At 44.0% G+C, this 24,497-nt stretch overlaps 4 protein-coding genes across 7 annotated transcripts; 2 read left to right on the forward strand and 2 right to left on the reverse strand.

Annotated features, from left to right (window-relative positions):
- Positions 1–56: 56 nt before the first annotated feature.
- Pcl (polycomb protein Pcl) lies at positions 57–4,781 on the reverse strand. Its single transcript, XM_020942676.2, has 4 exons — positions 2,719–4,781; positions 2,484–2,656; positions 1,322–2,423; positions 57–1,261 (listed from the first exon to the last, which is right to left on the reverse strand). Exons 1-4 carry the CDS (start codon positions 4,225–4,227, stop codon positions 836–838), a joined length of 3,210 nt encoding a protein of 1,069 aa, XP_020798335.2. The 5' UTR covers positions 4,228–4,781; the 3' UTR covers positions 57–835.
- Positions 4,782–7,752: 2,971 nt separating this feature from the next.
- On the forward strand, positions 7,753–11,994 carry Hsf (Heat shock factor). 4 transcript variants are annotated; one of them, XM_020942635.2, is made up of 9 exons: positions 7,753–8,006; positions 8,308–8,550; positions 9,144–9,252; positions 9,318–10,477; positions 10,539–10,858; positions 10,934–11,039; positions 11,143–11,196; positions 11,294–11,372; positions 11,434–11,994. In XM_020942635.2, exons 2-9 carry the CDS (start codon positions 8,326–8,328, stop codon positions 11,586–11,588), a joined length of 2,208 nt encoding a protein of 735 aa, XP_020798294.2. In that variant the 5' UTR covers positions 7,753–8,006; positions 8,308–8,325; the 3' UTR covers positions 11,589–11,994. The 4 variants fall into 4 exon arrangements, with proteins under 4 accessions (XP_020798294.2, XP_020798295.2, XP_020798292.2 ...); XM_020942636.2 differs by lacking the exon at positions 11,143–11,196; XM_020942633.2 differs by having other exon boundaries at positions 7,784–8,006; positions 10,539–11,039.
- A 35-nt stretch (positions 11,995–12,029) lies between these two features.
- Positions 12,030–14,265, reverse strand: Dlip3 (Dorsal interacting protein 3). Its single transcript, XM_020942638.2, has 3 exons — positions 13,783–14,265; positions 13,432–13,557; positions 12,030–13,362 (listed from the first exon to the last, which is right to left on the reverse strand). Exons 1-3 carry the CDS (start codon positions 13,874–13,876, stop codon positions 12,488–12,490), a joined length of 1,095 nt encoding a protein of 364 aa, XP_020798297.1. The 5' UTR covers positions 13,877–14,265; the 3' UTR covers positions 12,030–12,487.
- A 35-nt stretch (positions 14,266–14,300) lies between these two features.
- Positions 14,301–17,925, forward strand: LOC110176318 (glycerol kinase 3). The gene is made up of 4 exons (XM_020942637.2): positions 14,301–14,568; positions 14,655–14,783; positions 14,853–16,218; positions 16,282–17,925. The coding sequence occupies exons 1-4, from the start codon at positions 14,491–14,493 to the stop codon at positions 16,497–16,499; spliced, it is 1,791 nt and encodes a 596-aa protein (XP_020798296.1). The 5' UTR covers positions 14,301–14,490; the 3' UTR covers positions 16,500–17,925.
- The last annotated feature ends 6,572 nt before the right edge of the window (positions 17,926–24,497 follow it).

The raw sequence follows: 24,497 nt of genomic DNA on the forward strand, positions 1-24,497 counted from the left end.
CCAAACTGACCTGTCACCAGGCAGCCTACTAAGTTCATTAAAAGAAAATCCCAGCATTTGATGTATTTTTAAAACATTTATTTGGGCATTAAATATATATGTATATTTACTTCCGGTTTATATACTAACGTGTAAGCTTGAGATTTTGTTTTGCGTTCAACTCAATTTTGATTTCCAATACTTAAACGTAGAATGTAATTGCTTACTTCGTCAGTGTGTGTATCCTTTTCGAGTCTAATGGGTGTGAAAAGTATTATTCTAGGTCCTTAATTTAATTCATTTTGTGTGTTGTATACCTCAAGTATATTTTGTATGCATAACATGTTTTGTTTTTGATTTCCCCTTTCCATATATATTTTTCGAAAATATACAAGGGGAGATAAATATAGCTAAAGTACGAATATTGAACTTAATTGAATTTCTCTTCACTTCTTTAATAGACATTATTTAATACGTTTTCGTTCAGCAGCGAATGTTACATAGTAGGCTTTCGGATTAAATATTTAATACTTTTGCCAAATTTGTGGAAAATTTCATACGATTTTTTCTGCTGCAACAATAAACTGCCATTGCACAATATAACCTGTATTCAGTTGCGGTTTTGCCTATTGCATTTGGACTTTTCATAGTTTTAATGCCGAACTAATCATTCATTTTTAACATTCTTTTACTATTTTGGCAGTGAATTGGTAATCAACTCTTCTTTTTTTAAACAGTAACAATTAAAGGGGCCAAGATCGGGCAGCGAAAATTGATTAAAAAATATAAAGCATGTAAATGATAATAATGAAAATAATTATAAAAAAAGTAAACATATGAGTAAATGTGCCAGAGTCTAGTTTGTAGTTGAAGCAGCTCCGATTGGAGTGGCCGCGGCATCCCCTCCCCACTCCACCAGGTACTGAACCTGCCCATTTCCCATCCGCCGCTTTGCCCGGATGGCAAAAGATTCTCCGGCCTCTATCCTGTTCATTGCGCCGCCGAAATACTTGTTCACCGATTGCTTCAAATCCAGCATGGAATGTACTGTGGCTGCGCCGCCGCTGCCGCCGTTACTGCTGCTGCTGTTGGTTGCAGTCGAACTGATGGAGTTGCGCCTACTCTGGCTGGGCGACAGCTTTTGTGGACGCTGGCGCAGCAGACGTCCGTGCGTCGGCTTTCCCATAGGCGGCACAATCGCAGGCGCTGGCGGCTGCAGATCTTTGGCATAGAGGGGAAGGTAGTGGCTTGGTATGGGATTAATTGTTGTGGTGCTGATGACCTATTTGGGTAGACAATGATTGAGTAAAGAAAATCACAATTAAAGTACAAGAATCCCTACCTCAATGGACGTGGTGAGGCGACGGGTCCGGCGCCTTCGCACCTCTTGATTGGGGCCAATGGTTATGTCTTTGGCACTCAGTCTTCGCTTGATTGTGCGTACCATACGCGGCTGCTCCTTGGCGTTGCCCTTAAGCTTGAAAATGCTATTGATGAGCCCAGTCACTCCAACGGTGGTCCCCACACCCATACTTTTGGCCAGCGTAGATTTCTTTGGCGTGGCCATTAAGAAGGGGTTGTTCCGACCGAGAAAGTTGGCCGGCGGGGGTATGATGAGGTCCAGCGAGCTGGTGCCCCGACTGCTGCTCGAGTTCTCATCGGATGATAGATCACAGTGGTTGCGGCTGTTGTCGTAGCGTTTCGACAAGCGGAATGCCTTTCGCTTTCGACTGCTGTTGGCGTCCAGGACCGGAAGAATGGGTGCTGGCAGTTTGCCGGGATCGCCATCGTTGGCATTGTCGTCAGCCAGGTCAAGTGTTCTCGCCGCGACCGGCTCCGACTCTGCCTTCTGCAGCTTTAACTCATCGTGCTCATCAACTTTCTTGTTCGCTTTCTCAATGAGCTGTTTGATGGGAATCTCGTCCTCACTGGTCTCCAATGCCTCGTCCTCATCGGTGTTGAACTCATACACATCTTTGGGCGCCCTCCTTGGAGGCTCACTGCCACAACTTGATTTCACATCTTCCGCTGGCATCAACATTAACTTGAACTTTTTCTCCAGCAACTCGTCAGACAGTTCCTCTTGTGGCTGCAGGAATACCTTGGGTGTGAGTGGCGGGCCACTATGCCGCAACGCATAGAAGGCCGGTGCTCTCTTGAACTCCCGGCCGCAAACGAATCTTTTGGAGTAGTCTTTCAGCGTCTGCTTGATCCGCTCCATCAAGGCAGTTTCGGGAAGAGCGCGCCATTGCTCGCAAATTGGTAACTGGTGGCGTTGCTCGAGTATGAAGGGCCAAATGTCCTTCAGCAGATGATGGTACTTCTGGTGCTGATGCTTGCGCAAATTGTACAGCGCAATGTGGAGCACGTCTACCCAGTCGATCTGCAGGCGCCGCACATACTCCACACCCTGATTGCACACCGTGCAACAGAATACAAAGAACCTGGAACAAAATATATTTAATAAACAATCATAAGTAACTGAAACCTAGCTTGATCCATACGTGTCGCCGCGCAGCAGTTTCCTCTTAAAGTTCTGCATACACTGGGTGTGGAACCAGTTGCGGCATTTGCAGCACTGCAGCATGTTGTGGTCGAACTTTCCCGGCTTGCCGCAATAGCAGTAGATCTGCTCTTCGTTAACCCGATGCTTCTCATCCCAGCTGAGTTTATCCGCCTGTGGGAGAAACCTCAGATTAGTCGCCTAATCCCCTCCTGCTACTTGTAAAGCCAACTCACATGGTAGGGTAACTGTCGGCAAATCCCTGCTGGCTTCGTTATCTCATGGTTAAGCGGCTGTTGCATTTTCATGGGTTTCGCGCAGCGCTTGCAGCTCCAAATACCGCTTCCCATTACGATTTCGACAGTGCATCCGCGGTGGTAGCCACGTCCGCAACGCTCACATATTTCCACCACATCTTCGATGTCCGATCGCTTGCAGGCCACACACATGGGTCCACTGACAGAGGTATTCGAGCCATCCGAACTGGATCCGCCGCCACCACCGGCGGCGCCGCTATTTGAGGAGCTACTGCCGCCCAGTTTCCGCAACTTGTCCGGCTTACACCATTGCTCGGATTGGTCGTCAAACCGGATGCGAAACTGCTCCGTAGTCTGCTCGATAATGGTGCCCAGGTAGAACCTACCGTCGTTGCACTTAATAAAGACGTCCTCCTGCAGGGCGTAGGTGACAGCCGGAGAAGCGGACGCTGGAGCAGGAGGAGCTGGGGGCGTCGGCGGTGTCGGAGGAGTCGGTGGTGTCGGCAGATCTACTTCCTTGGCCTTGAAGCTCGGCTTCATTTGGCTAACGGTCTTGAGCAGCGACTGGGTGTGTGTCGGCAGGGGCGGTGGCGAGGGCGACGATTTGCTGGGCGAGCTCATCGTCTCAGGTGTGGTTGGCGGCGTTTGCGGTGTCGTGGTCGTGGAATCCGGCTCATCCACAATTACAACAGCGGTTGAGGGGGTCGTCCCACTGGCATAGCTGCTGCTGGACACGGAGCTACTGCTGCAGCTGCTGCTGTCCGCCGTGCTGCTGTCGATGAGAGGCAGGATGGCCTTGTGCTGGATGGCCGGGATGATGGGCGACGGCAGCTGGGCCGTGCTTCGGGATGATGATGAGCTTAAAGAGCCCGGCGCCTCACTGTAGTGGTTATTGATGCAAATATTGATCCGGTCCAGCAACACAGTCGACGCTGGTGTGGATGAGTTGCTCACGGGCACCAACGGCGGTGGCTGCTGTAGATGCTTAGCCCGTCCGCCGGCCCCCATTAGATCAAGCTGACCTGCTGTCGGATTTCCAGCACCTGGAAGAAAGTAGGACTGAACAGGCGCATACATCGGATGCTGATCCTGCGGCGACTTGTTCAGACTGTAGACATTCGGCGCGGTCGAGATGATGCGTATATTGTTCCCCTTGTAGGGACTAGGCCCTGAGGAGCTGGCCAATGCCGAAGTCGCCTGTTGCTTCGTTGGCGTGGCCTGCTGCGCAAAGCTATTGGTGATCTGAATAGTGCTGGGATGTGTAGACGGAGCCTGCGGCAGGAACTGGTAAGTGGTCATCCACTGTGGCTGACGGCCAGGTACCGACGACGGTATGTAGCCATAGGTGGCGGGAGTTGGTCCAGCTGCGGAGCCAGACATCGATACCGGGAGGGCCGGCGGCTGCTGCAAGTACGGATGTGGCACATTTGTTGGCAGCGGCAGTGGCGGCTGGTGTTCATGTTGCAAGTGGAAATGGTTGTTCATCATCGTGGGTGCTAATGTGTTGTTGCGGGTGTGTATGTGTGGGCGTTTTAAGGGCCGATTCTTCACAATCCGCGCTGAAGAAGTTGCCGGCTTTTGCTAACTCTTCTCGTTTTTCGGTTTTCAGTTTTGGGTTATAATCTTCTGCTCGATTTTTGTTAATTAGCACGAGCAACCCGCAATCTGGCGCCTTTTTCAATCAATTTGTTGTTGCCCGCCACTGGCAATACACTGACACTCAAGACCTACACACATACGGAGCTCTGGAAGCGGCCCTTTTGTATTCGGTCTGTCTGAACACATTCGTACTTTTCCACACGCACCACGGCACACATTTTCAGGTGCCGATTACACAGCATTCAGTGTATTTTAAAGCGTCCATTAAATTAGCATTGCGCTAAAATAGATTCGGCTCTCGGCTTTAGTCGTTATCGTTCTCAGTTCATTATTAATACCAGCAAAAATGCGCTAAATCAAAACCATCACTTGAAAAATTAAAGATGAAAAATGGCTGTTCAACATATGCCCACAGTGTTGGCCTGCGTACCACATGTGGCAGTGTTGGAAAGATCTAGAAATACTAGAAAATACCATTTATAAATATTTTGTTATTTCCATTTGGACCTTGTAGGGTCGTTAAATATATTTAATTATTAATAATTCAGTTTACAACTCTCATTGAAACACTAATTTTAAATTTTAAATGCATTAAATTAATTAAATTTATTGATTTCTTGCAGGACGGCAACATGCTAGTGGATTCATTTTTTCTAAGCCAAAAAAAATGTATCAACGGAAAAGAAAGCTAAAAAAGCGGAGTACCATAGAAAATACGTTAAGAAATAAGCCATATATAAAAATCTATGTCCGTCAAATTAGCGTCGAACTGGAACGGTGGGAAAATGGAACATGGAGGGGATCTTTAGTTTTAAATTTATTTCGAAATTAAGGCACTAATTCGAATAAAATAAAGTTTCTGAATGCTAAAAAATAAATTTACTAATGTTATTACTGGGTTTGAAAGTATTTGACATTTGGATATATTAAAAAAAGCATGTGAAAAATCTTTTTTTCACGGATTTCTTAATATCTCGGCTAATCAAATGCGTGCAGCAATACCAGATATGCCAAAATAAAGAACATTTATTGTAGTTTTACCCTACCAAGTTTCAATTTCATAAAACAGTCAGTTTTTGAGCAAATTGCATAACAGTGAGATTACTGTTACCGACCTCGAGGTCGGCTCCATACAAAATAGGGCATCCAAAATTGTAAGGATTATTCGATTTACTAACGCGTGCACATATGCACCGTATATAGACTTACTAGGGAAAGATTAACGAATATTTAGTGAAAATTTCAATTGTTTTTAACCGTAAGATTTTGAGAAAATCGAATAATAGTGGGTGGTGTATTTGGGCTGATAGCTAAGGCGCGAACTATAAAAATGGAACCAGATGGGAACCAGCAGAAAACCACTCGCTGAACCAAACAATGGAACCATGTTACGAAAAATACCAAATTAAATAAAAATAGCAAATTGTTTAAGAAAACATTAAGAAAAGTGACTGCAGACAGATGGACATGGCTAGATAGCCTCGGCTGTTGATGCTGATCAAGAATATATATACTTTATAGGGTCGAAAATAATTTATTCACTGCGTTGCAAATTTTTGACCAGAAATCATATGACAAAGCAAGGTCATTGAAGCACTAGATTTGAAAAGCAAATTTTCGAAATAACATTTAATAGTCTGCCCAATAAATGATATCGTTATTCTAAGCAATTTGGTAGGTGTTTCATTGAAATCCGTTCAGTAGTTTTTTAGAAATTAACATTTGAATTACTAATTTATGTACTAAGGAGGCATGACTGTGCACCCCTGGTACCCAACTGCAATAAATGATTATCTCGGATTTCTCATTAACGACTGAACGGATTTTGATGAAACACAGATCAAAATGTTCAGAACAGCGATGCCGTCTTTGGGGCAGTCTTCCTTTTGCATAGGTTTAGCCATAAAGTTTAAACAAAGTTTTCTTGTTTTTTGGTAGGCAGGGCTGCGGGACACATAAATGGAAATAAATGAAAAACTCAGGATTTCTTATGAACGACTGAACGGATTTTGTTGAAACATGGATCAAAATGTTCAGAACTGCGATCCTGTTAATGGTACGATCTTTATTTTGCATAAGTTTTATAATAAAGTTTAAATCAACATGACTTAATGTTAGGTAGGCCGTGCTGCCAGATATATTTATTCTTCTTAGGAACATTTATGGAAATAAATGAAAAAGTGATGTTTTCTCTTGAACGGCTGAACCGATTTTGATGAAACATCTACCAAAATGCTTAGAATGTTAATTTCATTCATGGGGCATGCATATTTTATACAATTGCTAAAATAGTCAATAGGAATATTTTCTGGCGGGCTATCGATTTAGCTTGTCAGGGAGGGGCATTATCATTCCGCCGTGGTATATACTGAAATAATCGAAAAATAACGAAATAGGTCATTTTCCCTGATTTAGCTGAAAATCTCACCAAATTGTTTTAAATGGCTTTTCCCTTTATTGGGTAGTCTCTTTTCTTAATGTTTTCTAAAACAATTTGCTATTTTTATTTAATTTGGTATTTTTCGTAACATGGTTCCATTGTTTGGTTCAGCGAGTGGTTTTCTGCTGGTTCCCATCTGGTTCCATTTTTATAGTTCGCGCCTTAGCTATCAGCCCAAATACACCACCCACTATTATTCGATTTTCTCAAAATCTTACGGTTAAAAACAATTGAAATTTTCACTAAATATTCGTTAATCTTTCCCTAGTAAGTCTATATACGGTGCATATGTGCACGCGTTAGTAAATCGAATAATCCTTACAATTTTGGATGCCCTATTTTGTATGGAGCCGACCTCGAGGTCGGTAACAGTGATCTCACTGTTATGCGATTTGCTCAAAAACTGACAGTTTTATGAAATTGAAACTTGGTAGGGTAAAACTACAATAAATGTCCTTCATTTTGGCATATCGGGTATTACTGCACGTATTTGATTAGCCGAGATATTAAGAATTCCGTGAAAAAACGATTTTTCACATGCTTTTTTTAATATATAAAAATGTCAAATAATTTCAAACCCAGTAAAAACATTAGTAAATTTATTTTTTAGCATTTAGAAACTTTATTTTATTCGAATTAGTGCCTTTATTACGAAATAAATTAAAAATGAAAGATCTCCTCCATGTTCCATTTTCCCACCGTTCCAGTTCGACGCTAATTTGACGGACATTTTTAATAAAGCAATGTGCTGTATGTTTTTCATTAATAAACCCTGCGTTCAATACTTAACATAAAAAATATGATGTAAAAAATATTAAGAATTGTAATATATTTAATATATATAAATAGTAATAATAATAAATAATTTAATTTCTAATGATCATTCCACAAATCGGGGTCAACATTTGAATAATGAAGTTTCGCGCCAGAAAATACCGGAAGAATACCAGAGTCTCCGAGCAGACAGCTCCGATTGGTATAAATAGCGGCGAACTTTAGTTCGATAGGTTTTTTCAAATCTGGTCACGCTACGAGTAAAGCAATCGACGAAGACGAAGAAATTTCATTAATTTTCACTTGTGAATAAAACGTAGAAAAAAGTGCCTCAAACTAAACTATAAAGCAAAGTGAATACGGTGCCAACACAAAGTGAAGTGAAAATACGACGGCGAACGTGTTTGAACGCAGTTATACCCCCGAAAACGGGCGAGAGCTGAAAATTGTTAAGGTAGGTAGGCGGAGGTAGCAGAAGAAGAATTGGAGCTCCTCCGTTGAAGTTGGTGGCTCGAATGACGCATTTAGCCATATTTGAAAACATCCGAGCTGCAGCTTTCACATCAAATCGCATTTATATATTCATACATATATGTATATATCTTACCTGCACGCACGCACACTCCCACACTCGTGGCCTGCATGCATACATACGCACACTTGTGCACCGAAAAGTGAACTGTGAACTGGAAAAAGAGCATTTGTGTGTGTGTGTTGTGAATTCATTGATTACATGGTATTACTCTCGATTTCAGGTTGCCGCTGGTGACTATATGTCCAGGTTGCGACAAACCGCCAAAGCCGTGCAATTTAAGCACGAGTCCACGGAGGAGGAGGACGACGACGACGAGCAGCCACAGCAGCGAGAGAGCACACGCAGGAGCATGCATTCATACGGCGACAACGGCGGCATAGGCAGCGGAGTGCCGGCCTTCCTGGCCAAGCTCTGGCGCCTAGTTGACGATGCGGAGACCAATCAGTTGATCTGCTGGACCAAGGTAACGCAGCGCCGCCATGTTGTTTATTTACCGTGGGCTTGTAGCCCCCCATATTTACTATTTTCCGTTTATCAGCATGGTAACAATAACGTTGCGTGCAGGTGCCTCCATCTCTTGGCCACCACTCTCTTTTTCCTCTCTCACAGAAACCGTCTCTCTTTGAATCTCTCTCTCACTTGTTTTCCTCATACGTCATTCTTGTTGTTGCTGTGCCGAGCCGCACGTATGCATGTTTTGTGGTTGTTGTTTATGCAATTTGCATGCGTACGTGCGTGCCCTCTGTAAAATTTTCCATCTCCTCAAGCTGTCAATCGAACAGTTCCACCGTTTTCCATTAACAATGATAAGAGTAATTGGTTCTCTCTTAGCGAAGAGCAGGTTGATAAGCTGGTGATACCATTTACAAGCTATATACTTCTCGGCCTCTATAAGTACATATATAAGTGTATTTATAATTAGATAACTATAATTGTAGCTGCAAATGTTTGTTTGTGTAGAATGAATTGCTTATCGGCTTACCGCAAAATATGTATGCGGTATCCACCTATCAGCATGACTCTCATTAAGCTTCCTTTTTGCTCGCTTATTTGCAGGATGGACACAGCTTTGTCATCCAAAATCAGGCGCAATTTGCGAGGGAACTGCTGCCACTGAACTACAAACACAACAACATGGCCAGCTTCATCAGGCAGCTGAATATGTGTAAGTGATAAGTGTTAAACAATACTTTAAACGAAAAGTAACCATGTATTCTCTTTGAACCTTAGATGGTTTCCACAAAATCACATCCATCGACAACGGAGGCCTGCGTTTTGATAGGGATGAAATCGAGTTCTCACATCCCTTCTTCAAGCGCAACTCGCCCTATTTACTGGACCAAATCAAACGGAAGATATCGAACAACAAGAACGGGGAAGACAAGAGCGCTCTGAAGACGGAGGCCGTGTCCAAGATCCTCAGCGATGTCAAGGTGATGCGAGGTCGCCAAGATAACCTGGACTCGCGCTTCTCCGCCATGAAGCAGGAGAATGAGGTGTTGTGGCGTGAAATAGCCAGTTTGCGGCAGAAGCACGCCAAGCAGCAGCAGATAGTCAACAAACTGATCCAGTTCCTAATCTCCATCGTGCAGCCGTCGCGGAACATGTCCGGCGTCAAGCGCCACATGCAGTTGATGATTAACGATGCGCCCGAAAATGACCGCGCTCGCACCACCAGCGAGACGGAGAGCGAGGGCGGCGGCGGTCCGGTTATCCACGAGCTCAGCGAGGAGCTGCTCGACGAGGTCATGAATCCCTCGCCGACTGGCTACACCGGAGCCGCGCTGTACGACCAGGAAAGCGTCTCGCCGCTGGCCGTCGAGCGTCCACGATCAAATATTAGCGTCAGCTCACACAACGTCGACTATTCGAATCAAAGCGTTGAGGACCTGTTGATCCCAGGCAACGGACCCTCTGCCAGTAATCTCTTGACAGCCGGTTCTGCCTCTCCGATGGCCTCCAGCTTGAGTGGCTCGCCGGCTCAGCATGTTGTGTACACAGTGACCGAGGCACCCGACTCCCATGTCCAGGAGCTGCCCAACAGCCCGCCTTATAACGAAGACCATAACGTTCTCACCACGCCCATGGTGCGGGAAGAGGAGCGAAAGCGTCTAGAGCTTAAGGAGAAGAACAAGCAGCGAAGACAAGCAGGAGATCAGCAAATGCTCGATTCTGGCGCCATTCTGGTGGAGGATGTCTTGCCGAAGGCCCAACGAACGCGCGCCCAGCTCAAGTCTGATGCTCAGTCGCCGAAAGTCATGCCCCAGCCCGTGTTGATCAAGTCTGAGCCGGAGAACAATGCCGGACTGCTTGGCCTAATCAATCCAACGAATTCTGATATGTACGATGTGAACTTTATCAGCGAGGACATGCCGACAGACTTGTTTGAAGTAAGTAGCTGACTCTACTTAATTCTAATTATTTAATTAACTTTGATTACTTGTTTTCTAGAATCCTTCTCTCTTGCCCACTGGCATCGAGGAGGCTGCCAAGCTGGACCAGCAGCAAAAATTTGGGCAATCGACCGTGAACAATGGAAAGTTTGCCAACAACTTTGGAGTGCCCGCCACCAGTAGTAGCAGCAGCACTCTGCTGGACGCCAACCAGGCCTCCACATCGAAGGCAGCGGCCGCTGCCAAGGCCCAGGCCCAGGCCCAGGCCCAGGCAACCGAGGAGGAGGCGGCCATGGCTGTTGCCAAGTACACGGGCGGCGAGAATGGTGCTTCTAGAGATCCTAACAACGGCCACCAACTCCTGAGGATGGCATCAGTGTTCGTAGACGGCATTAACTCTTCATCCAGAGTGGTCAGTCATAATCAAGAGCATTTTAATTCTTCCTGTTGCAGTGACGATGTTCATGGCCATTTGGACAATATGCAAGATGAGCTCGAATCACTTAAAGATCTGCTGCGCGGGGACGGTGTGGCCATTGACCAGAATATGCTAATGGGTGTAAGTATCCTTAGATAGTAAACAAACACTAGCTCCTAGTCTAGCTGTCCGTCGTCTGTCCGACTCGAGGCTTATTTCAATTACGTTCTATATTCACCAATAGGCGCCTGGCAGGACGCCCATTTTTCAGCTGACCGAGGACGAGCTTTTACTAAAGGTCAGCGCAATGCGTCCAAACAAATGCCAGGCCTTTATGTCCGAAATTGCCCTAAACGAAATTAAAACTAAACTTTTCTCTTAACTTGGTTTTACAGCTCTTTAACGACTCGGATCTACTAGATAACTATGGCCTATCATTTCCCAATGACAGCATGAGCAGTACTGAGAAGAAAGGTTTGCGGTTATAATTTTTTGGTTATATCCTTACTAATATTCGTTTTATATACTTGCATAGCGCCCAGTGGTAATGAGCTAATCTCCTATCAGCCAAACATGTTTGATTTGTCGGATATTCTGGACACGGATGATGGCAACAAAAATGCGGAGGCCAACAGTCGTCAGTTGCAGTCGCAAAGCTCTATTTTGAATACGCCGCGACACGACGTGTAACTTGTGTTTAGTTTATAGTTGGCTCAGACCCTTCTTTATGTTGATTTTTATCAACTTTTAATCATTTTAGTTAATTTTATTTTTCAATCATATTAATGATGCTGTGTGTATGCCTTATGCACTATATATATGATATATAGACTAACCCTAATCAATTCTTGTTTTAGAATGACTCGAAAATTCATTTAATATTTAGATGTATTTTATATATATTCGGGTATTTTACGAGCGTCAGCTCAGGTAGATCTGTGTGTTTTTCTTTAGTTGCACTAACCGGTCATTAGCCGATCGATCATAGACTTTGTAAGAGATATCGCACCACATAGAACGTACGTTTTACACATTATTACCTTTTATTAATCAACAATAAAGTGTTTTAAGCTGCTACGTTGGAGCTGCGAGTGAAGTTGAAACCGCCTCTTACTGAATTCGTTAGAATTGTTTAGTTTTTGTGCTTTATTTTTATTTGGGATCATTGTTGATACAACTGAATAGATATGGACACTTACATATCATATCGCTCGTCTTGATATAAACTTAAAAGACAACCTAACTTACAGCCTAGCCTAGAAACTAGAAACGCGAACGCAGCAATAATTACAAATTCTTTGTAAATTGAGTGATACATAAACCGGGGTGTATACAAAATAGTGTCCACGCAAAGATCTTATATAAGAACAAGATGACTTAACGCCATACGATAATATTGCACTAGAATTTTAAGAGCATTCTAGATCTGATGCATGGGCGTTATGAATCTTGTTAGTATAGGGACTTTGGTGTTCGTGGGTGTGATTGAGTGTGTCCTGTCTGTATTTACCATTAAAAAGACTAATCAAAAATTGTACGTATTGCATAGAGTATAGAGCATCGTATCCGACAACCGGGGAGTCGTCCACTTAGGACTCATCCTTGTACTTGGCATCTTTCAGTATGCTGGCGAACTCAAACTTGACGCGCTCCCGCTCCGACCTTGGCATGCTGCGCAGTGTGTCGACTAGCGAAAGGCAATAAAGCTCGATGGGATCGCTAAGGGGCGACAGCGGTGGGTTTGACGCAGAGGGTGCGGCCGCCTTGCGCTTGGCCGGATTGACCAGGAATTCGCTGGGTAACGTTCGGCGCGTGGCCGCCGGATTGACCAGAAACTCGCTGGGTATCGTGCGCCGGCTGGCCGCTGCCTTATATATTGGTTCGATGGTCACCTCTCCATTGGATAGCGAACTGTTCTTGATGTTCTGCTGGCCCTGCTCTTGCTGTTGCGGTTGGTCCTGGTCGTAGCCGTTGCCCATAACTACCATTGGTGTAAGCAGGGGTGAGGAGGCCGGTGAGCTAACATGAGTATGGTCCTGGTCGTGGTCATGTTCGTGACTGTGGTTGCTGCTGCTTGTGCCGTTGAGAGTCGCCTGCAAAGATAGCTCTGCCTTGGGCTCCATGACCAGCTGCAGCTCAGGCACAATCTCGTTGTCGTCGCTGTGTGAGCCATCGTCACTGTTGTCCAGCTCTATTATGTCGTAGCCCGCGGAGGCATCGATCTTGAGGTGCTCCGGGTCCGGGTAAAGAAAGCTGTTGCTGTCGTTGTCACTGCCATTCTGTGCCGCCGTGTAGCTCTGGGACTTCTTTACGTTATAAGTCTGGGCCGTGTTCTGCAGAAAGGATAAATCTTCGGTGAAGCGTCTCTTCCGCACATTCGGATTAGCTTGGCCCGTCTCAATCGCCTTGATCTCCTGTAGATAGTTGTACCGTATGTTCTTCCATTTGGTTTGCAGAAATCGCGCTGTGAAAAAGTAGAAGGAGGGTGGGTTTCAGCCACAATCTACGCAGTGGAAATGACTGAAATACTCACAGGAGGCGCCCAGTTCGGTGGCAATTCGATCCCATATGTCCACACGGACCGGATTACGCCGATAATGCGGATGGCTGACATCGTAGATGGCCGGATTAGAGCGCACCAGCTTTATCAGGCGATCGTCTGTAGGCAGGATTAAGTGGGAAAAATCGTTAAAAATCTGTGTTGTCCCACTTCGGGGTTCGCGTTTCTACGTTTCTTCAGCAAGCAACCCCTAAGCGCAGAAGACGCGGACAGGACAATCGTTCTGCTTTGGGGGTTGATTCTGCAAATCGCGACTGCCACACACAGGCCTTTTCCTTTTCCACCGTGTACCGAAATTGCTGGCCAGGAAGAAAACCAACTTACCGAACTCGGGTCCTGTGGTCTCGCGTTCAGCGTAGTAGCGCTGCATCTTCTCTGATTTAAGAATCGGTTCCTGGTTGCTGCTTCTTCTGCTCATTGCGGTTTGTTGTCCTTGCAGTCAGCTCTGGTTTTATCCTTTCGAGACTCCGGGCCAGAGGCGGTAGCTTTCTTTTTAAGACTCTCTCGCAGGATTCTGAAAGTTTATTTTGTTGGGACCGATTTACCGTTCTGCGCGTGCTCGTTTGTTTTCCGCGCTCTCCGTTAGAGATGGCAGTCAAATCGATTCGCTAAGCGACATATCGATATATTTGGTTACTGACTTGTATCTGGCCAATCGTTAGAAGCAAAACTGATCTGAATGCCTGTGGAAATTATATAATTCCAGAGAATTTCCATAACTCTAGGAAAAACCTCAAATCAACAATTTTTCCCAACGACAGCCTGCCAGCTAGAAATGCAAAAACATCGATAGTGTGTACATGTAATGTTTTTTAGTGAAGTTAGTGAAACATCGATGTTGGGAAAAATACTATCGATAGAGATAGTAAGACCAGGTGTCGGAGGAGTTTTGAACAGATGTATCGGCGGTCTCACTGTCATTCCAAAAAAAAGCGACTAACAACAAAACACGGCTTGGGCATTATTCCCCGCTCGCGCCGACCGCTTTAACACCCAACAGCACGTGTCCGCGGCCCCCGGGGCAGGCGAAAGATGATCAACGGCCGCTATGGGAGGTTCGGAGCACTCATCGGCGTCGCGTACGTGAGCAGCACCCACTGTCGCTTTCTGGTGAGTCCAAAAGCCGAAAACGCACGCACACCCGCACACATGCGCACCCATACGCCGGACAGCTGACTCAATTTCTATTTCCATAGATTTACTCAACCAAGAATGCCGAGGTGCTGGCCTACCACGAGCAGAAGCTGCGCCAGATCGTCCATCAGGCCGGCTGGCTGGAGTACGACCCCGTGGAGATATGGAAGTATATGCAGGAGTGCATTGAGGTGCGTGTAGCATCGGGAGTTATATCATCACAGCCACTTATCAGACCCACTTTTTTTTTTACTTTGCAGACTGCATACAAGAACCTGGTGATACTGGAGATCGACCCGCATGACATCATCGCTGTGGGCATCGTCAATCAGCGAGGCACCTCTGTGCTTTGGAACAAGCAGACGGGTCAACCGCTGCACAATGCCATCGGCTGGTCCGATTGCCGCAGCAACGGCATCCTGAAGACGCTGCTTCACAATGTCCGGCACAATGTGGACTACGTGCGATATCGCAGCGGCTTGCCCCTGAGCAGTTGTTTTAGCGCCCTGAAGATTCGCTGGCTGCTGGATCACGTTTCCCCTGTGAGCAGTGCCATCGAGGAGGAGAAGTGCCTTTTCGGCACACTGGACTCTTGGTTGTTGTGGAACCTAACCGGCGGCGTGGAGACGGGTGTGCACTCCACGGACCTCACCAATGCCCACTATACTGGACTCATGAACATCTCCACGCAGCAGTGGGACTCGAAGCTGTGCCAGTTCTTCCGTCTGCCGATTAACATACTGCCACGAATACGTTCCAACTCCGAGATATTTGGCTATGTGCTAGAGGGTCCCCTGCTGGGCGTACCCATAGCGGGCATGATGGGAGAACAGCCAGCCTGTCTACTGGGTCAGCTCTGCGTGAAGGCGGGTCAAAATGTCTGCACGCTGGACGACAGCTGCTTTGTCCTGCTGAACACCGCCAAGGAGAAGCTGGACTCTGCCACTGGTCTTATAACGGGCATAGCACACAAGCTGGGCCCCGCGGAAGCCACCAACTATACGCTCGAGGGCGCCATCTCCAATGCAGGCTCCACGGTCACCTGGCTGCGCGAGAGGCTGCGCATTAACACTGAGATTAATTCCAACGACAATGTGGTGGAATCGCTAAACACCTTCATCGGTGAGAACTCTATGATCTCGTCCTCCTGCTCCTCTTCGATGTTAAATGCCGAATGTGGTTTGGCGGCTAAGCGGTCAGAGATCACTCTGGTGCCTGCCTTTCATGGCCTGTATGCTCCGTACTGGCGGCACGATGCCAGGGGTATAATTTTGGGTCTGAGCAGCCAGACGACGGCGGAGAACATCACGCAGGCCGCTTACGAGGCTACCGGCTTTCAGATCTACGAGGTACTACAGGCATTTAGGAGGGACACGCCCAACTGGGACCGTTCTAGCATACAGCCTGTGCTCACATTTGGCGGCGATTACGCTGAGAACACGCATCTGGTGCAGTTCATTGCGGACATAATTGGCTGTATGCTGGAACGGCCGCAGACTACCTCGCCGGCGGGACTAGGCGTCATGATAGCCGCTGGCATAACCATGCAGGTGGTGTCCCTTCAGTATGCCCTAAAAATGTACTCCCCGCCCACGGACGTCTTCTCGCCGACGACCACGCAGAATCGTAAGTGAAGTTATAGGAAGAATATCTTAATATACAAGTAAATATTCTTGCTTATATATACAGGTCGTGAACTGCTTTACAGACGCTGGGATTATGCAGTCAAGAGGTGTCTGCATTGGAATAACTATGAGACTTACGAGGCCGATGTCGAGCTCTTTGGCCAACGCGAACTTGATCCCAATTTACCCGTTCGTCGTTCTTTACCCGGCAGCTTGTTCCTGACCACATCGTTCGCTCTGCTCTTGCTGGCCAACTATCTAAAGAGCAATCCCCTGAAATAGTGGAGAAACAACAGGATTATCAGCATCAGCCGCAGTTCAAGTTCTAGTCAGCTTTCAAAATTTATTGTTTAGTTTAGCTTGTAAAATTTTATTTAGTTCATTTGATATTTGTATATAGAATCCCATTAGTTTTTGCCAGAGTTGTAGATCAAAATATTTGTGATTCACCCCGTATACACCACTATATTCTACATATATACCATAGATATATACAGTTTCGTAAGCTCACTATCTTCTCTGTGCTTGTGTTCCTTGCTTAACCCCAAAGACAATTGTTAAAGATGAGCACAAAAGGACGAGTTAAGCTGACGAATGTGGTAGAAAACTGGTGTAGATTGTGTTTTACAGGAGCAGGAGAAGGATGAGCACAAGTGGCCAGCCAGTGTTTGCCAGTGAAATCCATTTGCCAGTTAATTAGCTGGCTAGGCTCCTTCGCGGAGCATGCATTCATTCATCACCTGCTCCAGCCACATTGAATGCAGCTCAAGTTATTGCGCTTATTGTTGACACGCGAATCGTTGCGAGGCCAGGAGCTGAAGTAGGAGCTCCTGTAGCAGCTGTGCCCGTGCATTTCCGCCTGCAGGCAATGTGCACTTGAACGCGACTCCACCCCGGCTCCAGGAAGTGGTAGCAGGAGCAAGGTGAGCCCTTGGCTGTTGTCTCTGCTGCTCCTGCTGCACTACGTTGCCGTCCAGCAGGCAGGCGAGGAGGCACTCATTCAAATGAGTTTTTATGCGCGAGCGTTTGCCAATTCCCCTACGGCCCAAAGAGTGAGTCTTATGATAGGCATTACAGGTAGTTGTGAAGTGGGTAAAATCAGAATATCAATTTGTTTTGTTGAATTAAAAGAAAGTTTACTATTTGTTTTGATGAGTTAAAAGAAAGTTTACTATTATTTTAAAATATTTCAGTAGGGAATCCCAAATAAAATCTGAAATTTAAGAGTGGAGTTGTAGCAGGAATTGCTAAATAAATTAACATTTATTTACATCTTAAATTACATAATTTGCTGTTATAAGCAACTTAAGTATACCATAATTATAATAGTTAATTTAACCAACAACAAATGAAGCCTTTAGCAATAGAAGCTAATATTGAACTATAGCAGGGATTAAATAATTCACGTATACATACATAGAGGGCACAATAAACTCAATTTATTAAATCGAACTGTTTAAATAATGTACTGAAATAATCAATATAAATTACATCAATAAAATACAGTTACAACTTGTCAAAGGAATTTAAAGTTCTACAAACCTTAAATATTTTACATTGAGTTCCTGTTCTATTAAAGAAATAATAAAACAAATTACAATATATAAATAAATTAAAATTGATTAAAATTGAAATATATTATTACACATATAATCAGAGTATTATTTAAATAGATTGTTGATTAAATAAAAGATGTTAATAAAAAAAATTAAAGTTATTTTTTAATAATTGAGTCCGAAAATATAAGAAAAGTAGATAAATATTATATTTGCTTTTAGTGGTATTTCTAAAAACCAAAACTAGAATAACACATGAAAACTTAATACCCATTCTAATGACATTCCCATTTTCTCTATAAAGTATTTATTAATATAGTAAAGTAGTATTTATAAATATAATATAAAATTACTGCAGCAATCAAGTTATTAAATAGTTAATAATAGGAACAATTCTTTCGGAAGAGAATTCCTTGAGATTTTGACCTCCTAGATATTCTTTTATCTTTCTTTTTGTAGCTATTAAATAAAAATATTTCATCAATAGATCAAAGTCTCAGTATATGGATAAATCTATCCTTCGTAGCTCATTCAAGCAGCCTGCTATAGCCGAGCTATGAATCTCAGCCACATATTCCTATCCGCTTCCTGCCAAATTGGTTTGCATTCGAAGACAAAAAATGTCCACGATGGAGCGCAGCAGTAAAATGTGAAATTTGTGCAAACAGTGAGGAAAGGCAGTTCCTCCTTCTTTTTCTCCCCCTTACAAAAAAACCCCTTTCTTCCACAAATCTCTATTGGAGGAAGGACTTTCCTGGGGGCGTGGTAGAGCCAAAGACGCGAGCAAACTTTGCACGTAGTCAATTTAAATAAATTAACACGCTGTTGTGTGAGTGTTTGTGAGGGGATAGATAAGGAGTCCGGACAGAGGTGGTTACTCCGCCATGTCCCACTGTGCTGCAATATGCCAAAATACGAGGAATTGGACATGGCCACGTAGAAGAAGCCGGGACAATGTCTCATGGTCAGGCTGGGCGGGAGGGTAACCACTGGCAGTATCAATGTCCTCTCCCGGGTGGTTTCCCTTCGGGTGCAATGCTCAGGGGGGTTGGGTTGGGTGGCCATTCAGCCATTTCGGGTGTTTTGTGCGACTGCCACAACGCATAAATCTTCAAGTTTATGGCATCAATAAATGTCAGGGCAAAGTAATGATTTCGTCAAGTTCTCCCGGCCTTTGTGCAACGGCACAAACCGAGAAATTCTACCCTCAACGTTGACTGCATTCACACCACCCGGGGGTGGCTCGCAAGCTTCAGAAGGAGCTGGAAGTGGAGGAAAGGGAAAACGAGGAGGAGATGGAGCAGGAGGAGGAGGAGTATAAGGATGAGGAGTTGGTATCGGTATAACTGGGCACCAATCGAGCTGCGAGGCTTAAGTCAGGCTCCATGCAGAGAAAGGATATGGAACTTTGAACATAACTAATGCGATTTATTTGGATCGTTTTGTGGGAATATATATTTAAATACATAGGAAAATGTTATAATTTATTATAATTCTTCTTAATTCTTGCAGTGCAGTTCGTTCACCTTCACCAAAATAATTTGTGGGCGTGTTGACGTCGCCTCCTTAACGAAAGGAGCTGAAAGGCTTCACACATTCGGCGCACAATTTATTTATTGGGCGAAATTTGCGAGTAACTTTATGGCTCTGGGGCCCGGGAACTCATCTGCATATGGGCCCAGGAAGAGCTACAGTCAGGAGGAGCTCGGCTTTATCAAACCGGATCCGGAGCAGTAGCTCTGCTCCTGACACAAAGTTTTTACGCACTTTTTTTACGAGGCAACAACACCCCGCCCTCGTTCGCATGGCAGGCCGTCATAAAAATGTCGTAAATTCGCTGAAGCGAAAGTTTTCCAACCGAGCTGAGCTTGGGCTGCCGCTCGCTCTCTCTTTCGGTGCCATCGTAAAAACCTTAATTAATTTTCTAATCAACATTTTTCGCCTGCATGTAAATCGTCTGATTTGCCGCCGAGTCCATTTTGAGCCAGTCCCCGCTTATGTGTAGCATAATTCCAGGCGCTCCTCCTCCGGCTCTCGGAGTAACCAGAGTACTTCGGCTCCATTAGCCGGCCTGGCCAGGGTTCTGGCCGGGTTAAGTCAGCTGCGATATGTCAAAGTAAACGGCTATAAAGTCCCAACTCAACTGGAAGCCAGGGGGCGGGGCTCCCAAACTGGCGCCAGTAGTAAAAAGTTGCGTGCTCTGCGTTCGGATGATGATTCTTGGCATTGTTTTTGGTGGTGTTTACTTAGTTCGTTCGTTGGTATTTTGTTTTGATACTAGTTTATGCAGAGAGAGAAATATGTTTTTGAATCTAGTTATATAGTTATATATAGAGAATATATAGATTTTAGTTTATGTTTATGTTTATGTTTAGTTTATGGCGTAGAAAAGGGACATATTAAAAGGACTCTTAAAGGATATCAGAATTTTAGTTAGAAGCTTGCACCGCAGTGAAGAAGACATTTCCGACCCTATAAACCATATATATTCTTGATCAGCATCAACAGCCCAGTCGTTCTGGCCATGTCTGGTTAAAAAATAATTTTTTGACATTTTTCCGAAAATTGAAAATTTTATAAGGGGTTACATCATTAAAATTGCCAAAATTTGACAAAAAATTGAATTTTTTAAATTTGAAAACTGGGTATGCAGTTTTGTTAATCTAATAAAAAATAGCATAGAACAGCTTTCCGAATTAAAATTAATGCTTTTTTGGCTTAGTTATGAGTTTTTTAAAACTATGATTTTTGCGAAAAATTGTCTGTTTTTATGCCTTTATGCCGGTTTTTATGATTTAAGTCAAAAACTGACAACAGCATCAACAAACGCAGTATGCAGATTTGTTAGTGCAATAAAAACTAGCACAGAAAAGCTTTCCGAATTAAAATTAGTGCTCTTTCGGCTTAATTATGAGGTCCGAAAAAATTTGATTTTGTTAGAAAATTAAATGTTTTTATACCTTTTTGAAGAATATAATTTAAGTCAGAAGGTTATAATGCAGTGAAGAAGTCGTTTCCGACCTTATAAATCATATCAAGAATATGATAAGCATCAACCGGCGAATCTTTCTAGACATAAAGCAGAGAAACAAATTTTTCGCCAATTTTTCAAGAAATTATTAGGTTACATCGTTAAAATTTATAAAAATGGAAAAAAATTTCAAATTTTTTAAATATAAAATTGAGTATGCGCAGGTTTATAAACCTATTCAAAACTAGCACAGAACAGGCGTATTCCGTATCGAAATAAATGCATTTTTGGCTTAGTTATGAACATTTATTTAACTTTAATTTTCTATTTTCTTCAGAGTATAAAATACTACAAAACGGTTCCATAATCCAATTGAAAACTTCAAATGTATACAAATTTCGACTACCCGAATTTAGATATATAAACTCTATATTAAAAATGTAACCCTCATTAAAAAGCCAATCGTTTGTTGGTTTTTCCAACCAAAAACACTTTAAATATGACGTAAAATGGCATAAATTAATTAAATATATTTAATAAATAAACCAAATAAAGATTAGTTATTTCTCTATGTGCAGCAATCCAATTGAAGATTATTAGGAAGAAGTTTCTGTGAGAGAAAACCCCAGCAAGCTCCCTCATCCAACCAGCGCCGGATATCACTCATTCGCCCCGTCAGCAGCAGCACCAGCAGCAGCGCTGCCCATGCCAATTAAGTGAGAATTTCGGTTGATTCTCCTTTTTTTGTGCACAACTGCATAGCACAGCACAAATTAATTTAAATATTTAAAGAGTTTAATTATTTTTTAACTGCCCAACAAGGACAGGCCTGAAGAGAGACGGGAGAAGCAGGAAAGCCAGGAGCCAGGAGCCAGGAGCCAGGAGCCAGGAGCCAGGAGCCAGGAGCCATGGGGCAAGTGCCATGATCCGGGGCCATAACTGCAAGGCAACCTGCAGGGTTATATGTACATGAGGATGGGAAGACGAGGATGTCGACAACGACAACGGGCAAACAGCCAAGCGTAAACTTAACTGACAAGTGGAGACTTAACTTCCCATAACAAATTGCATTCCAATTGCATGTCGGGAACGCAATCCCACCTCGTCCTCGAGGCCGTGGGGCATAAACAAACACACACGGAGTCTCATTCACTCACAGCAGTGTTCCAGCAGGACTCCTGCGTCCTCGTCAACGTCATTGCTGTTAATTTAAATTGCTTTAAAAAAATAGATGTATGTGTGCAGGTGCATGACACACACACACTCACACACACTGGACTGAATGGGCAAAATGAGAACAGAAGCGAGTCCCATTCAGGGCAAATGGCAACAGGAGCAGCTTCTGGTTGGCAGTTTCCAGCTGGGAGCCTCAGGATCTGGAAGCTGGGAGTCAGCCTCTCGAGTTGCCAGCGCGCCCACAGATGCCATGCACGAAATGATCCTAAAGGGTGTGAAAAAGTATGAATGCTGGCAGCCAAGATGCGGACTCTGGGAGTGGAGGACGCGAGAAATGAGCGCGCTCGCTGGTGAAAGGAAAACAAAATTATGCAACTTGAAAATGGCAGACAGACAGACGCACAGAGCCACACACAATCCTGGCTCCGGCTCCTGCTCCTTGGACTGCCCCTCAGTTGCCATCTCAGAGGCAGCGTTCTGTTTTCGTTGCCTGAGCGAAGGCTGCCCCGGATCCCAGTTCAGTTGCCATATCCATCCAGCATCTCCTTCTGCTCCTCCTCCAGTTCGCTGCTTCCCCTGTGGCTTGGTGCACCACTTGCCCACGAGAGCGTCTCAACAGAAATGCGCTGAGAAAATATATTTTAATATATACCAGGAATGAAATGTAATATTTAAAATTTACATATAATTATTTTAAATTATTTTATAGAATTGTTGTCGAACTCCTATAATTCCAAGACTGTGAGAGGCTATAAAAGAGGCTATAAAAGAGAGACAACAATGCAAAGCCAGAATGAACATACATATTTTATGAGCTTGAAGATGACTAATTTTTATGAAAGATACAAATTTAGCCCCTTTGAAATTTATAAAACATTATTTCTAAATTATTTCCGGCAGTGTAACGTATTCATTTCGTCTGCTCTTTCGAGAAGTGAAATGTTTTTGGTTGCAGTTTCTACTTTGCATTCAATTAAATCCGGGCTCGAAGTAATTGCCAAGTAAATACGAGGAGGAGCCACAAGGAGTTGGCGGGAGCAGACTATAAAAATACTTGACAAGACAACTTTTGTGGGAAATTCTCGAACCTGGAAAATGGGGGAAAATTTAATGCTGGAGAAACCGAGGCGCCGCATTTTTATTATTGATAAAATTTGCTAAGCGACACAACTTTTTCCCAGCAGCAAAGTTCGTTGGGGTTGTGACAACCCTTTGGCCCCTACTCGAGACAGGGTCCCCCTATCGCCACTGCTCCTTCGCCAGTTTATTAAAATTCAGGACGAGCAGCCGGAGCACCAGTAGCTGGAGAACGAAGGAAATTCCCAGAAATTGTATTACCAAAAATATGGCAAAGATAATATGTGGAGGAGAGAGAGAGGCAGGAATGGTGGGGAATAGGAGCCATGCCTGCCACATGTGTCGCCTTTAGGGGCCAATCGATGGCGGATGCGGCAGCAGGATGAGAGCAGCAGCTGAGCCCGAAGGCGACACCGCCTTATCCTGGCATTGGCATTGGCATCCCCTCGAAGATCCTGTCGCACTGCGGTTCAATTCAATGATTTGTGGTCCTGGTTGCGCCTTAATTTATCCAGCAGAGACAATCGCCGCCTAATGGAGTGGGCGCCCGGGCGAAAGTTTTTCAAATACTTTTCCAGTTTTTCAGTTTTCAGTTTCCAGTTGGGCTAAAAAGTTTCTGGCCAAAATAATTTGTATGCGGCGGGACGAGCTTACATGGAAAGTTTCCTGTAGGAAGTCTGGCAAGAAGGGAAGTGCGACTACAAGTTAAGGCTACTTATTAAAATCTCCCCTTGGCCCATTGAGCAGTACAAGCACTTGGCATTTTCTTTGAGCTCACATGTGAGCTTTTACTCTATTTCATCCTTTTTTCTTTTTATTTTTTTTTTTTGGTTGGACACTTCAGATGCATTGTCCTTTTGTTGGGAATGGCTGCTGCTGCTCTTTCGACAACGAAGGATGCCTCTGTGGAAATGTGTTGACATAGCGCTAAATTTTTCAGTTACTTTTGTTTGCCCTTGTGCTAGACTTTCTCCGACTTTCCGTTCGTGTGTCTGTCTGTGTTCTGTGTGTAGTTAAAGTTTTCTACTCTCTCTCCCTTTTTCCTGGAGTATATTTGCCCAGGACTAAGGGCCATGATCCCAGTTAAATGCTGGAGCCAAATATGTATGTGGGGGCGTTAGACTGTAAAAAAGGATTTGCGGCTAATCAAACAATTTGAATAAGGCTCTAAGGAGGCATACAGAGAGGGCATTGCTCAAGAAATTTATTTATAGGATTTCTTTAAATAATTAATTTATTATTATATTAATAGTAGTAGTATGTTAGTAGTGTTGAATGAAGACTAAGGTCCTTTGGACTTGGGGCACCTAAGCATATACCTATAATAAGCCCGACGGTTTTTATATAATCACAACAACTATAAAATATGTATGATCTTTCTAATTTAATTAATTATTTAGCAGATTACTTTTAGAGATCTTATTAAATGCCCACTGAATTGTCACAAATTCATAAACATTTTAATTTTTTTTTTAATTTGAAAAGGAATATGCAGATTTA

The sequence above is a fragment of the Drosophila serrata genome, unplaced genomic scaffold (assembly GCF_035046125.1).
Source record: "Drosophila serrata isolate PLE 108 unplaced genomic scaffold, ASM3504612v1 contig_165, whole genome shotgun sequence".
Taxonomy (NCBI): domain Eukaryota; kingdom Metazoa; phylum Arthropoda; class Insecta; order Diptera; family Drosophilidae; genus Drosophila; species Drosophila serrata.